Source organism: Heloderma suspectum, chromosome 3, assembly GCF_057233095.1.
Source record: "Heloderma suspectum isolate Gila_16-S chromosome 3, 16-S_ref, whole genome shotgun sequence".
In the NCBI taxonomy this organism is placed as follows: Eukaryota; Metazoa; Chordata; class Lepidosauria; order Squamata; family Helodermatidae; genus Heloderma; species Heloderma suspectum.
The window spans coordinates 27,091,407-27,106,930 of record NC_139460.1 but is presented as its reverse complement, the minus strand read 5'-3'; the positions used below and the strand labels follow the sequence as shown (position 1 = coordinate 27,106,930).

Sequence of the window (15,524 nt, the reverse complement as noted above, 5' to 3'; positions counted from 1 at the left end):
GTCTTATGCACCACCTAGTGGTCAAAGGCAAAATCGCTGCTCCAATTAAGTCTTTTAGGGAGCAATCCTATGGCTGCTAGACAGCAGCTAGACGGCCATAGGATATCATGTTATACGGAGGAACAAGGCTGGTTCCTCGAGAACCGACCTCCCCCAACTTCCACGCTGCCTTGGAGGCAGCACGGAAGAGCCCCATCCTCCACGCTCAGAAGAGGAGCATGGAGTGGCTGAAAAGGGGCATGGCTGGTGGAGTTCTGGGGTGGAGAGAACAGAAATACCTGCAGGACGCATCCAATGTGTCATACAGCAGCCTTCTTCCCTGCTCCGGCCTCCCACGGCTAGCCGAAAATGCAAGGCAGGAGAATCGCGGAGGGAACGATCCCCTCCATGGTTTTCCTGCCCTGCTTTGGATAGGTGGTCACCTCCGAGTTCAGAGGCGGCCGCTTATCTGGATAGGATTGCACCCTTAACTGTTTTTTCTGACTTTGAAGCTCAGTTTCCGATAACAACCTCAGGTTGAGAACAGCAAAACACAAACAAGAAAAACAGGACATCTCACACTCTCTGCAGACAGGGCTTGGAAAGAAAGCAAGTATGACAAAATAAGAAAATTATTCCCCAACAGCAGAAACAGCCATAACAGAACCTGAATCTAGGGCATGGTCCTGATGTACTGTTTTACTTGCACAAAGAAATCCCTTCCACGGGTAAGTGACCAACTGTTTTTTCTCTTGTGCATGTAAACAGTACATCAGGTGGGACATACCAAAGCTTGACCCATATAGGGTGGGATTCAACAAAGTAGTAGCTGCTTAATGACTGGGAAGGACGTGTTGCAAGACACACCTTCCAAAGGCCGCCTCAGCAGAGGCATTTAAGTTGATCTTATAATGTTTAACAAAGGTGCTAGGATTTGCCCATCTAGCTGCCCTACAAAACAATGCAGCAGAGCAGTGAGGGGAAAAAGCTGCAAATGTCGTGGCTGCTCTTGTAGAATGGGCAAAAATTTTGGTAGGTGGAGACAACTTTAGGCAGGAATAGGCTAAGGAAGTACACGCCTTTAGCCATCTACTCAGAGTGGCATTAGAAACCTTCCATCCCAAGGAAGCAGAAATGACACAAACAGGGGATCTGACTGCTGAAAAGTTTTGGTTCTGCTGATATAGGGCGCTTTGTTGTTAGAGCCCTCCTGACAACAAAGGAATGCCATTTCATTTCTGAGGGGTGCACAGGGGAAGGACAAAAAATGGGAATTAGCACTTGTTGACAATCAAAAGGAGAAAGAACTTTAAGAAAGACAACAGTGTTAGTACAGAGCACCTGATCTCATTTTTTGATCAAGTAACCTCCCTTGTGGACCGTGGGAATTCTGTAGACATCATATACCTCGACTTCTGCAAAGCTTTCGACAAAGTGCCCCATGATATCCTGATGAGCAAACTAGCTCAAAGTGGGCTAGATGAAACAACGATCTGGTGGATCCACAGTTGACTACAAAATCGGACTCAAAGAGTGCTTATCAATGAGATCTTCTCAAACTGGGGAGAGGTAATGAGCGGGGTACTGCAGGGCTCAGTCCTGGGCCCAGTACTCTTCAACATTTTTATTAATGACTTGGAGGCAGGGATGGCGGAGAATTTCTTCACGAATCTTCGGGAGGCCAAGTGCTGACGCATTTGGCACCCCGAAAGTGTTGGGGAAATTCTCCGCCGGCCCCCCGCCCCCCCCCCCGGGATGGGACTTACCTTCGGCAAATGTACCTCCCGGCGGCGGGTCCCGGCAGCGTTTTGGCGGCGTTTTGGCGGGGGTGGCGGCTGGTCTGCTGACCGGCTGCCACTGCCGCCATTACAAAATAAAAAAGTACAGTAAAAAACACACACACACACCCGTGATAGGCTACGTGACGATTTATGTAGCCTATCACGGCTAGATTTCCAAAGTCAGCCGTGACAGGCTACATAAATCGTCACGTAGCCTATCACGGGTGACTTTGGGGGGGGGAAAACAAAGCGCGTACGCAAATGGCGGCGCCCCATGGGCGCCGCCATTTGCGTTCCTTATTTGGACAGGGGTAGTCTACGTAAATCTTTACGTAGACTAGATGTGCCAAAATAAGGAACGCAAATGGCGGGGCCCATGGGGCGCTGCCATTTGCGTACGCGCTTTTTTTTTTCCCCAAAGTCACCCGTGTTAGGCTACGTGACGATTTACGTAGCCTATCATGGCTGACTTTGGAAATCTAGCCGTGATAGGCTACGCAAATCATTACGTAGCCTCTCAAGGGTGTGTGTTTTTTGTTTTTTGTTTACTTTTTTTTTCCGCGGCCGGGGAGACGGGGTGCTCCTCCCCGGCCTGAATTTCGCCGGCGAGGGATGGGGCGCCTCCCCCCCGGCCTGAAGTTCGGCCAGGCAAGGCGGGGCGCCTCCCCCCCTCGCCTGAACTTCGGGGGGAGAACCGAAGCGCCTATTTTGTTGGAATAGGCAATGGCCACTGTTAAATCCCACTGCATGGAGGAAAAAAATAATTGGTTGAAAAGTCACTAAGGGAGCAATCTTATGGCCACTAGACACTGTCTAGAGGGCCATAGCATATGCTCATTTCCGGGAACCGACCTTGGAGCCTGTGTTCTGAGGTCGGTTCCCGGAAAACCGACCTCTCCCCTCATCCATGCTGCCTCTGAGGCAGTGCGGAGAAGCCCCGTCCTCCGCGCTCAGAAGACAAGTGCGGAGTGACTGAAAAGGGGCGGTCGGGGGGGGCGTTCCGGGGGGGGGGAGCGGAGTGCGTGTACAACACATCCAATGTGTCGTATGGCAGCTTCCTCTCCTGGTCAGCCCCCCCCCCCCCCACTGCTAGACAGCTGAAAATGGCTGTCTAGCGAGAAATAGCAAGGCAGGACTGGCGCGGAGCGAATGATCCCCCCCGTGCCTCTCCTGACTTGCTTTGGCTAGGCGGTCGCCTCTGAGTTTGGTGGCGGCTGTCTATCTAGTTAGGATTGCACCCTAAAATGCTTAATGCTTGTGGAGAGTTGGGAGTGCTGGTTTTGGTTTCACTTTTGCCTACTTTACTTTGCCTGCTTTAGCTATAACAAAAAGATCCCTGTTAATATTAAGCAAAGGTCCTGTTTAAAGCTTACAGTGTTTGTGTCTCAAGTGTGGTCGAACAAAACTTACTCTACAACGCATTTGACCCCCAAATCAGAGTGATACAGTTGTTTTTTCTATCGAGGGAGGGTTAAAGCACTAGTAGCACATCCTTCTAGCAAACTCCCATGGTGGTGCAGAGGATGTAGGGTGCTAAATTCTGACTGCTAGAATCCACCCTATTCAAGATCCCCAACACCGTAGTTATTTTCTGCAGAATGTTGTATTTAACTATGTCTTGCAAATGTGGACTCAGAAAAATGATGCTGTAATTATTACTAAGATAAGGAAGCAATTATGCTATTTAGAAATTTGTGCAGAATCCAATTGCCCTTCATATCCTCCCCATTCATATGTAAAATAATTTCTTGTTGCAGACCAGCTCTCCCTATAAGCAGCTCTACAATCAGTATTTGATGGACAGCTGCACAGTCCTAAAGGTGTACAGAAGGAATTGACTGGGTCAGGCCCATTGTTTGCAGTACAATCCTAAATATTGTTACTTAGAAGTCAACTTTCAGTGGGCATACTTCCCAGAAAGCATGCTGAGGACTGCAACCATGTTAAAATCCTTTGTGTCATGTCATTTGATATGTGTGAAAAGGAATTGTTCATATTTTATGAGGTTTCCTAGTACTTAGTTAAATGTTTGTAAATAGTTAAGCCTGGGTTATTTAAGTTTTTGAAATCCAATGTTTTTACAAAGGTTTTTTTAATGCAGTTCTTTCAATAAAACTGGATAATTGATTCAAGTATAGAAAACTAAGCTGCATAAGCTCCCTCATTGCTTACATCAAATATCATTTACATTTTTTATTGTTTCCTTATTTATGTGGCTGAGAACCAAACCAAGGATATGCTAGCATGAGATGGTAATAACTACTATAATGCTACTCACATTATAAGGACAGGAAACATTACGATAGCATAGATGATTTCAGTATCCCTCTAAAATATGCATTCTAGCCTTGTACGTGTCCAAACTATAATTTATGGAAGTGATTTGCAAGATGAGGTTTTTACTAAGAATCAGAAGTAAAATGTGCAGGCTTTATACTATGTCAAGGAACTGCATCAGCATATTTTTCAAGGGAATTAGGTCTTAAAAGCTTGAATACAAATCACAGGAGACATGCTAGCTTATGCAATTTTAACTTAAGCAAACTAAGAGCGAACCTCTCTGTCACAGTGAAAAACCCATTCATTCTGCCAGCTGTGGACAGGAAGATAACCAGATTTCAAAACCATGTGCTACTTGTTTGTTTGAAGAGGCCATGTACTGCATTTTATTAGCAATAAAGTCAGTCACCTTTATTTGTATATAACCAAAAAGAAAGAAAAAAAGACACTAGTGAGCACACATAGGGACATCCTGTGCATAAACAGCCAAAGGGAGGACATTCATCGGTACTGCTCCAGTTACAAAAAACAGAGAGATACAGACCCACCTTCCTCCACTGCCTACCCAATGCAACTCTCCTGCATCCAAGGCCACTGAATGTTGTGTCTATAGATGAAACATTTGAATAGGGTGTATGTGCATAAAATCTAGTATATGTAGGCGTAAACATCACAACTGATATCCCAGATGACATCTATGTATTTACCATGCAGTCCAGGCCTATATATTTATGACAGGACATCCTAAAATGACATATTATCCCTATATGTAGAAGGTCAGTAGTCTCTGAGGCAGGAAAAGTGGGCTTCTTGGATAAGGAGAGAAAGCAGTATCTAGTTCCCACGCTACACAAGAAAGCAATGATGGGAGAAAACTGGTTGGATTGGGTCATATTCAAGAAACCCAAGACCATAACAAAGGGACAATGAACATATTAGTTAATATAAGGTCATGACTATAACAGGCATGGTACAGAAATTGACTGTACATATTTCTTCCAAATTGTCTTAATAGCTACTGCAAACAGTGCAAACATAGAACTAATATATTTTTCTAGATCTAATAGCAAAAACCTATTTTAGGTATCTGTATAACCTGTACAGAGAGGATTTTTCTTGTTCTGTTCCTTCATTGTTCCATGGGCTTGCTCTGCCCTGCATCCCACTCTTCTGCTTAGCTAGAATAACTTCTAAAATTAATTTTGGAATTGGAAAATGTAATTCATTGCAGCTTTCAGTTCCTTCAATTCATTGACATCTTTTTCACCCTGTACGTTACTAATGCATATATATGTTCACTTTGATAAAACTGCAAAAAGCAATCTTGATGTGCTTGTATACATTACTGCATCAATAATTTTTTTGACACGGTTCTACTGATATGCACATGTAGTCCTGCACATCGATAAAACATTGCTTCAATCACATCAAATTTGAGTTGTTGTAGTGTTTATCAATGCACACACATGAACGTGCACAGGTGTGAAACACAGTACAAAAGAAACAATGCAATCTTAAGATTATTCACATAAGGATGGCGTTTTTGGTATTTTGTCAATGTGCACGTGCGTATTGGTAATGTTAGTAAAGTCAGGCACGAAAGAAATGAAAGTTGCGGAAAACTGTACATATGCAGTATTCTGTACAAAATTTGTTAATAAAAAAATGGAACAAAGTTTCTGATGAACTGGTTGCACTATATAAGGAAGAGCAAGTAAATCAAAAATTCAAAATCTACTATAAAAGCCCAAAATTAATCATTCTCTAGGGTTTGCATAAAGTGAAGAGTAAAGATGTAAAAAATATGTCCTCATATTTAGGCTACATATACACACAAGCACCAATTCAATGGGATTCTAAAATATCCCCCATCAAGGCACTGCTTGGAAGTACGATCTTTTGAAAGCTTTCATCAACAGAGGGAAATCAATTCTCCCAAGTACCTTGGCTGTGTATGATTCCCTTTAAACAGATGGTACCATTTAGAGAAACAAGAAGTTCACAGATCAAAATAGGAGCCTCTATCTTACTTTTTTAGTGTGTTCACACTCAATAGTTGTCAACATCTTAACAGACTATACTCCAGCATCAGTGCTATTTGGTCCACAGTGTTGTGTAGACCAACTACTAGCGAATTATTTTTCCTTAGATATGTTTAAATAGCAGTTTTATGGGAACTTCTGTTGTCAATCACCACAGAAAGTAAAAAGTGATCTCTCCCTTTGGTTATCCACATTAGTATATTGCATTTTGCTTAAAAAGCATGGACAGAGAAATACACACACACACACAAATCAGAAAACTGAGACCAAAGTACCATCACATGCTAATCAAATAATTAGATTAAGCACCTGATATCACAAGCAGCCAAACAGGACAGTCCTGCTCTACACTGCTTTTGCATCTTATTATTTACCATATGCCATCTAATAGTTACTTTTTCAAATTAGGAACTGCACTGTATGGCTATTCTGAGTTCAAAAAGTATGGCTTGATTAAATTTTGTTGCTCTGAAGTCTTTGTATACCTACAAGCTTGAATTGCCACTAGCAATATTGAAGAACCACATATCTTGCCAACTTGCTCAGTCATCTTTAAACAGTGACCGCATTAACTTGCTGGATGTTTAGATTTATCCACAAATTACTTCATTATATTTGGCTCATATCTGCTAAGCTTCCTCAATGTATTAGGTGCACCAAACCGTTACTGAAGTATTCACAATATATGGTGGAGAACAATAAGCATACTATTTTTGGAGTACATGATAATGGCTTCCCTAGATGTAACAACAAACCAGATTCTGGTTTGATATCCTGGCTTGTTAACTCCCCATGAATCACAGTTTTCCCTACTTCGTATGAAACAGGAAACTGCAATTTAGAACAAGCCAAGAATGAGAGTCTTAAATCTAACATAATATTTGCCTTAAAAAACCGTTGTATCAAATGCATGCTAATGTCTTTTTATGACAGACAAGTCTAAAGCAGCAGACAGAGCATAGGGCTCAGAAATGAGTTCAAAACTCCTTATAGCCATAGGATATAGAGATGGCCATGCCATGAGGTGGGGTGAAGCACTCGCCTCAAGTGGCAGAACAGAAACTGTGCACTACCTCCGGCTGCCAGGTGGACCTGCTGCCACTGTGCTCCCTCCCTTTGCTGCCGCTGTGTCTCCCACCCCCCTCCCCACCTACACACCCCATTGCTGCCACCTGCTCTGTGGATCCTCTCAGCGCAAACTAGCAGATGGGTGAGCGCTTTAAAGAGCTGCCGGTGTGGCTCCTCAGAGAGACAGCCATGCCCTGAAGCCTGGTTTTAAGAAGTCCTTCCTCAACACCAGATATTGTGAGAGGGGGTGTCCCTGAAGATCGTTCGTGGTACAGGTGATCTCCAGGGACACCCTCTTCCACAATGCCTGGCTCCAACAAAAGCATTTGGGCATGGCTGGCTCTTTGGGTGGGTATTCTCTTCAAAGAGCTCACTTGCCCTGTAGAGCAGATGGCAGCAATGACAATGTGGTAGAGAGTAATGGAGGATGGAGACCAGGTGCATGGAGGGGGGGGAGGGAGGGAATGGGGAGACAGACCAGACAAGGAGTGGGGCAGAGGGGGACAGATGTGGCAGGCAGCGGGGAGAAGGGAGACAGACATGGAGGGTTGGGGGAGGAGAAAGACAGACACTGCAAGTGGAGGGAACACAGACATGGGGGAGGGGGGAGGGGAGCAGCAGCAATGGTGGCCAGTGGCAGTGCCATGTGTGCATTCCTGCCTCAAGTGGCAGGAGAGCTTGCACTGGCACTGAGTATATAACTTAACAACAAGAACATCAAGAACTAGCATGTTGTATAAGATTTCTGCATCCTTTAATCTATATTATGTGAACTAAAGGGTAATAGTGTAAATTTAATGTTCATGTCATGTTTATGAAATGAGAATTTGCAGTAATCACTATATATAATGATAACTACCAATACATACAAATGCAGCTGCAGAACATAATTAGTACTGCTTAGCCAGTCTATTCTAAAAACCTTTTACCATGAACCTTGCCTTTTCTTTCTTGTGACAATACAATTCAGCTCATAAATGCATTTGTGATGCAGTAAGGTTTCAGAGGAGATCCCATGATGCTGCAGTAAGCTACACTGTGCTGCAGCTAGTCTTTGTACACTGCAACAAAGAAAGGTTGAGCTATTTCAACAATGGCTTTTCATACAGGAAATTTATACAAATACTATCTAAGGTGCAATCCTATGGGGATAGTCGGCCACCTCCGAACTTGGAGGCGGCTGACTATCCAATGCAGGGCGGGCTGAGTGCGGAGGGGATCCTCTCCTCTGTGCTCCAGCCACCTTGCACTTGTAGCTAGAGGGATGATTTCAGCTGTCTAACTGGGGTGCCTTGGAGTGTGTGTGGGGGAATGGTGCATAGGAAGAATTGCAACGGTGCTTCCGCAGTCCCCTCCCCTCACTGCCCCCAGGAATGCCTCCCTTTTGGCTGCTCCATACTGCTCTTCCAAGCGTGGAGCTGGGGACAAACTGTGCCTCCTACAAGGCAGCAGGGGAAGGGAGGGGAGTCGGATTTCTGGGAACCGAAAAATCCTATGGCCATCTAGATGCTGTCTAGCTGCCATAAGATTGTGCCCTTAAAAAACTAGAAATTCAATTAAATAAAAATCAGACTTAAGATGTCATTTTAATATTTATTGAAGAGGAACAACTTCACGGCTAATTGCCAATATGACCCTTTCTCTTTAATTTATATTTGGAATGAAATGTTTATCCTGAAAGTTATCCTGAAATAACAGCCCTTTAATTCACTTCAGCTTCTGTTTCTTTTTAAATGTTGAAGTGGTTTATCAGAGGCTGAGATGACATCAAGAATACAAAGAGATTTCCTGAGAAAACTGGGGCTTTTCTGTTTTCTTCAATATACCTTGGAAAAGTAAGCATGTATTTACTTTAAAAAGGCAACTGTATGTTGAACTTAGTGTTCAGTGCAAGAAAAATATTACCTATGAATAGGTTGAGACAGTAAATGAAAAAATATGGCTATAACTCCTTTCCTGTCAAAAATAATTTACTAATATTAATGTTAATTAATCAACAGATCTCAGAGTAACTCATTATACCTCAGCATAACTAAGCCCAACACTATGTATTTTGTACAGTATAAATTCAAAGTATTTGCTTTTCCCCCCTGCTCTTTCTGAACCTGGCCTCAAATGCGTTAATTTTGTAATGTGTGTAATGACTGCCAAATTCACCTGATCTATCACCTACTCTTAACATCATTCCAGTCATTCTTCCACGTTAGCAGTTTCAATCCCAATAAAAATTAAATTTGCTATTATTTACAAGACTTCTCTTATTAATGTTATTTCTTATCATACAGTAATGAATATGTGTAATTATCACTTAAGATCTAATAACTGGTTAGATTAAAAGGTTCTCATCCTCCTATAGAAGGAGCCTTCCTTTGATGGAGGAAGCTCCTCCTGTTGGAAGAAGGGAAGCTTTGGAATCAACCCATTTTTTATATACAAAAATATAGCGCTACTCATTTTGTGTAGAAAGAGAATGATCAAAATTGATAATTTTATATACTACTGAGTGTCACAGCTACCAAACTGCCTTGTGGCTCCATTCCCCAGCACACCAATAATGTATGAAGTACAGTTATTCTTTTTGATACATTGTTATTTTGTTTTTAAATTATGTAAGCTACCCTGAGCACTGTTTTTACTTTGGAAGGGTGGGATATAAATATCCTAACATGAATGAATAAAAGCATTTAGGAGAACCAACTCTTATGGGTTACAACTGTTGTGCAACCACTTCCATATTGAATTGTTGCCTGTCATGACTTATAAAAAACAGGAAGGAGGAAACAGCCAGCTGGGCCAGGGAGAAGATCAATGCCTGTTCCCAGGCTGTCTGGTAGAGGTGGTGATAAGACTAACCCTGAAGAAATCCTCCCTAGACCTGGAAAATCTTAATAATTATAAGGTGGTGGCAAATATTCCATTCCTGGGCAAGGTCCTTGGTTGCAAACCAGCTCCACCCTTGGATGAGACCAATTATCTGGATCAATTTCAGTCGGGGTTCAAGCCAGATTTTGGAACAGAAACAGCCTTGGTTGCTCTTTATGATGACCATTATTGAGAGAAAGACAGGGGAAGTGTGAACTTGTTGATTCTCCTTGATCTCTCAGCAGCTTTCGATACCATCAACCATCATATCCTTCTAGGACAGCTGTCTAAGTTGGGAGTGGGAGGTACTGCATTGCAGTGGTTTCACTCCTACTTGAAGGGTCAGCTCCAGAACGTGGTGCTTGCAGAACATTGCTTGACCCCATGGATTCTCCAGTATGGGGTTCCGCAGGGGTCAGCTTTGTTCCCCATGCTATTCAACATCTACATGAAGCCATTGAGTGCCATCATTCAGAGTTTGGGAGTGTGTTGCCATCAGCATACTGATAACACCCAGCTCTATTTCTCCTTCTCATCTTCATCAGGTGAGGCTGTGGATGTGCTAGATCGGTGCCTGGCTGCGACAATGGACTGGATGAGGGCGAATAAACTGAAAATCAACCTAGACAAGATTGAGATGCTGTTAGTGGGTGCTTGTTCTGACTGGATGGAGGGTGCTCAACCTGTTCTAGATGCGGCTGCACTCCCCTTGAAGGAGCAGGTTTGTAGTTTGGGGGTTATCCTGAAGCCATCTTTGTCACTTGAGGCTCAGGTGGCCTCAGTGGCACGGAGTGCCTTCTACCAACTTTGGTTGATGGCCCAGCTATACCCCTATCTGGACACAGATAACCTGGCTTCAGCTATCTATGCTCTGGTAACCTCAAGGTTAGATTACTGCAATACACTCTACATGGGCTACCTTTGAAGACTGATCAGAAGCTGCAGTTCATGCAAAATGCAGTGGCCAGATTAGCAACAGGGACTAAAAGGTCCAAACATATAAGAAAAACTCTGGCCCATTTGCACTGGCTGCCTGTATGTTTATGAGCCTGATTCAAGGTGCTGGCTTTAACCTATGAAGCCTTACACAGCTCGGGACCTCAATATCTGAGGGAGTTTTTCTCCCAACATGAACCTACCCATACACTATGTTCTGCATTTAAGGCCTTCCTTCAGGTGCGTCCTCCGAGGGAGTATCGAAAGGTGGCAATAAGGAAGGGGACCTTCTTGGTGGTGGCCCCCCAACTGTGGAACGATCTCCCCAATGAGGCCCACCTGGTGCCAACATTATTATCTTTTAGGTGCTAGGTTTAGACCTTTCTCTTGTCTCAGGCATTTGGCAGCATATGACGAGTTTAATCGGGTCCTAGATTTGTTTTATGGTTGATTGTTTAAAGTTGTTCTTAGATATATGTTGTCTATGTATCTATTGTCTGCTTGTGTGTTTTTATGTAAATGGTTTTTAAACTTCCTATATTGTATTTTAAATGGTTTTTAATTTTTGTAAACTGCCCAGAGTGCTTAGGCTATGGAGTGGTATAGAAATGTAATAAATAAAATAATAAAGCATGCCAGTGGTACCAATGGCTAGGGAGGTGCAACTCCCCATGGGATTTCTCTACTTCATACATTACCAGAGTAGCATGAGATGGAGCTAGGGGGTAGCCACACCACGCAAGTAACACATTAAGCAGGCCCAAATAGCCTCAGGCGTTCCTGATGATGAAAGCCCTGTCTGAAAGATTTACTCAAGTATATGCAGTGAAAAATGAACTGGTTTAAACAGAAGTGGTATCAGTATAGAACACAACTGCTTATCTCAAAAATAATTTTAAAACAGTTTTCTTATTATGTAAGTAGTAGCCCCTTGCTAGGTTTATCTTCCCCAGTACTATTAAGGAAGCCAATTCTTCCCTTCCCTTAGTGATCCTTTAGAAAATACTATAAGACGTTAAAGCATGATAAAATATCACAGTTAACAGAACTCATCTGTGGATGAGGAAACCAGTGAGCAATCCTTTTCAGACCATGTTTAATGTTTGGCTGGTGGGATGTTCGCTGCAAAAGCACAGATTAGAAGCTAGCAGATCCAAGCCCTCCTTTTGACTGGAGGAGAAGTGAATGCATACCGCTAAAAGCAGCACTTTAATTGACTTACTAATAGAAATACATTAAATAATTGACTCAAGTATACATTGTAGTCTATTCACTGCAGCGGGGCTCTTTGAATATTTGTGTTGACAACTCACAGTTCACTTTAATAGTTAACTTTGTATCATGAACAGGGTTCAAGTAGCTACCTCCTGATAGTATTTTGGTTTGGGAGAAATTAGCTCAGCACATTTAAGGCCTAGACTCAGAAAAGTATATCTCGAAGCTGGTTTTCCTACTTGCAGTCCATATGTTAGTTTATGATACTAAGATTGATTTATTTTTACTCACTCTCTGAACATGGTTCTGGCTCTGGAGTCAATAAGTATTACATCCCTCCCAGCCTTTTTGGACTCACTAAACAGCATCTAGACATTTTCTAAATAATTACACAAACAGAATTCACAAGAACATTGGACTGCTACATTTATTGCAAGTATTTGTTTTTTAAAAAAACATAGCTAAGAAATATTTAATAGAAACTATTCCATTTAAATATTCGTACCCAATATTTGATAGTATGTGATTTAAGAAGATTCTAGATAGCTGGTTTATCACCAAAGTTGTGAGCAGAGAAATCCTTCATAAAGCTCTAAAAAGGGGTTTTCATTCTCACACTTTCCATAGTAGTTTCCAAAATGCTCCTGTACAATGATTTCTCAACATGCAAGAACTAATTTTCTTTCTTTCACTGTCCAACAAGACAATTAAATAGTTTGGCTGATGGGTCTACATATTATTTACCCAATGGCCATTCACATAAAGGAACACAGAAATGTCCTGGCAATACTCTCAGAAACATAACTGAGCTCTTCATGAACAAACTGCAGCATCAATCTTAGCAGAAGGGGGATTTTTCACATGGAAATCTCACTAGAGAACCCAAGTTCCCCAATTCTATAGCAGAGTGAGAGTCCATGACACCTGTGTCAGAGAAGTGTTCCTCCTCTTATGGGGAGAGAAATTTCTTCTATTTCTGGAGTCCTGGCTAAGGCAGAGACAAGCAATGCCATCGTCATACTTATGGGTTTTTGTATGGTTCAGCAACACAATGGAGGGGCCATAGCATGGTAGTAGAGCAAATGCTTTGCATGTGGAAGGTCTCAGGTGCGATCCCCAGCATCTCCAGGTATGGCTAGAAAAAATCTTGTCTGAAACCTTAGAGAGTCGCTGTCAGTCAGTGTCGACAATATTCGGCTAGGTGGACCAATGGTCTGACTCAGCAGAAAGCAGCTTCCTATGTTCCTAGGCTCAGGATAACTATTCTTTATGTGGTCTCCTTCGTCTGAAGCTCACTCTATTCACCCTGTTATCCCTACTAATAAATTATTTGCCTTATCTCTACCTAAAAGGGAATGAACAGGAACCTTTCAGTCAAACAGATCTCACTGGCACAATTAATTTTGGAAGACTTAAAGAAATATATTAATAAACAGATGTGATCCTCTTAGCATTTCAGATCTAGATGATAATCAGCCAAAAGAAAGTAAAGCTTACTAAAGAACTGATCATTCGTTGAGATGAACGTGCAATGTTGGCAGGCAGGCCAAAGAAATCAGGCTTATCATCTTCAGGAAGGCTTTCAATAACATGACGGTAATCCTATGCAGAAAGAAAGAATAATATTAAATAAAAATCTATGAGTAATCATAGTTCACTGAAATGTAGGCAAACATGTGAATAGTATACTTTGAAAAGAAAATTCAGATCTAGATCTTTTAATTTACAATCTTATCAAAATGAGTTCTGAATGCACACTAATAAAGAAATCATTTTGAAACATGTTCTTTCTGTTCTTTCAACAGAAATGGTAACTGTTAACCAATCTACAGCAACACATAACTGAAATATGCTTGCAACTTTAACTTGGAAAATAATTTGAAGCTTAAAAGCACAAGAAGACTCATTGTGCTCAGTGAAACTTACCGCTGCGAAAATGTATTTAGAATTGTGCCATATAATTGGTTAACAGTAAAATAACAGCCGTAGTTTAAAAATGGCAACCTCCCTTGTATTCAAATATATAAAAAGGATGTTTTTTAAAAAGATATTACGCCCAAGCTAAAGAACAATGAACTCAGCAGAAGGTTGCATCTCCTCTGCTGTGATTGCAGTTCTGACACAGCTGTCAATATGGTCCCTACAAGTGATGTGGCTGCAAAAAAAGGCAAATGCTCTTTTGGGCTGCATTAATAGAAGCATAGCTTCCAAACCCCGGGAAGTACTAGTTCCCCTCTACTCAGCACTGGTTAGGCCTCATATGGAGTCGTGTGTCCAGTTCTGGGCACCACACTTGAAGAAGGATGCAGACAAGCTGGAGAGGGTTCATAGGAACAAAGATGATCAGGGAACTGGATACAAAGCCCTATGAAGAGAGACTGAAAGAACTGGGCATGTTTAGCCTGGAGAAGAGAAGACTGAGGGAAGATAGGATAGCGCTCTTCAAGTACTTGAAAGGTTGCCACAGAGAGGAAAGCCAGGATCTCTTCTTGATCATCCCAGAGTGCAGGATGTGGAATCATGGGCTCAAGTGACAGGAAGCCAGGTTCCGGCTGAACGTCAGGAAAAACTTCCTGACTGTTAGAGCAATACGACAATGGAACCAATGACCTGGGGAGGCAGTGGGCTGTCCCACAGTGGAGGCATTCAAGATGAGGTTGGACAGCCATCTGTCAGGGATGCTCTGACTTGGATTCCTGCATTGAGCAGAGGGTTGGACTCGATGGTCTTGTAGGCTCCTTCCAACCCTACTATTCTATGATTCTATCAGTTTCTAACCCTGCAGCCCAACTTTCACTAGCATTGGAGCAATTCTGGTCACATAGACTCTCAAACACACTTCTCTGCCATTTACCTAGTGCCACCTTCTCCTCCTTATACGGCATTGCTAATTTCCCCAATCTTTACTATTCATTAGCTAAGTCCATTAGAACCAGTATATTGTCCCATGTGCGAAGACAGGAGCAGGCAACTGTGGCCCTCCAGATGTTTTAGCCTACAACTCCCACCAACCCTAGCTAGCATAGCCAATGGTGAAGGATGATGGGAGCTATAGCCCAAAGCTAAGTCAGGGATGCTCTGACTTAGATTCCAGCATTGAGTAGGGGGTTGGACTCGATGGTCTTGTAGGCCCCTTCCAACCCTACTATTCTATGATTCTAAGATTCTAAGTCTCTAGCCTCTGAGCCTCTCTCAGATCTCATCAGTTTTCAGGAAAGTGGCTTTCAACAAGTCAGCAGCCATAATAAAGCATGCCTTCAGTAGTACCAAGGCTGATCTCTCAATTAAGCAATAAAAAGTATAATCATCTGCCCATTTAATACAGCCAAAGAAAATTAATTTTAGTCTGAACATCTGATAA

The 15,524-nt window shown here is 42.4% G+C and overlaps 1 protein-coding gene across 11 annotated transcripts in view; it reads right to left on the bottom strand.

Annotated features, from left to right (window-relative positions):
- The window catches only part of DYNC2H1 (dynein cytoplasmic 2 heavy chain 1), a 278,032-nt gene that overhangs the window by 75,561 nt on the left and 186,947 nt on the right, over window positions 1-15,524 (bottom strand). For all 11 annotated transcript variants that reach the window (XM_084842673.1, XM_084842676.1, XM_084842677.1 and 8 more), the window contains one exon: window positions 13,661-13,765. In XM_084842673.1, coding sequence (XP_084698799.1) covers window positions 13,661-13,765 — 105 coding nt within the window. The remainder of the gene's footprint in view (window positions 1-13,660; window positions 13,766-15,524) is intronic.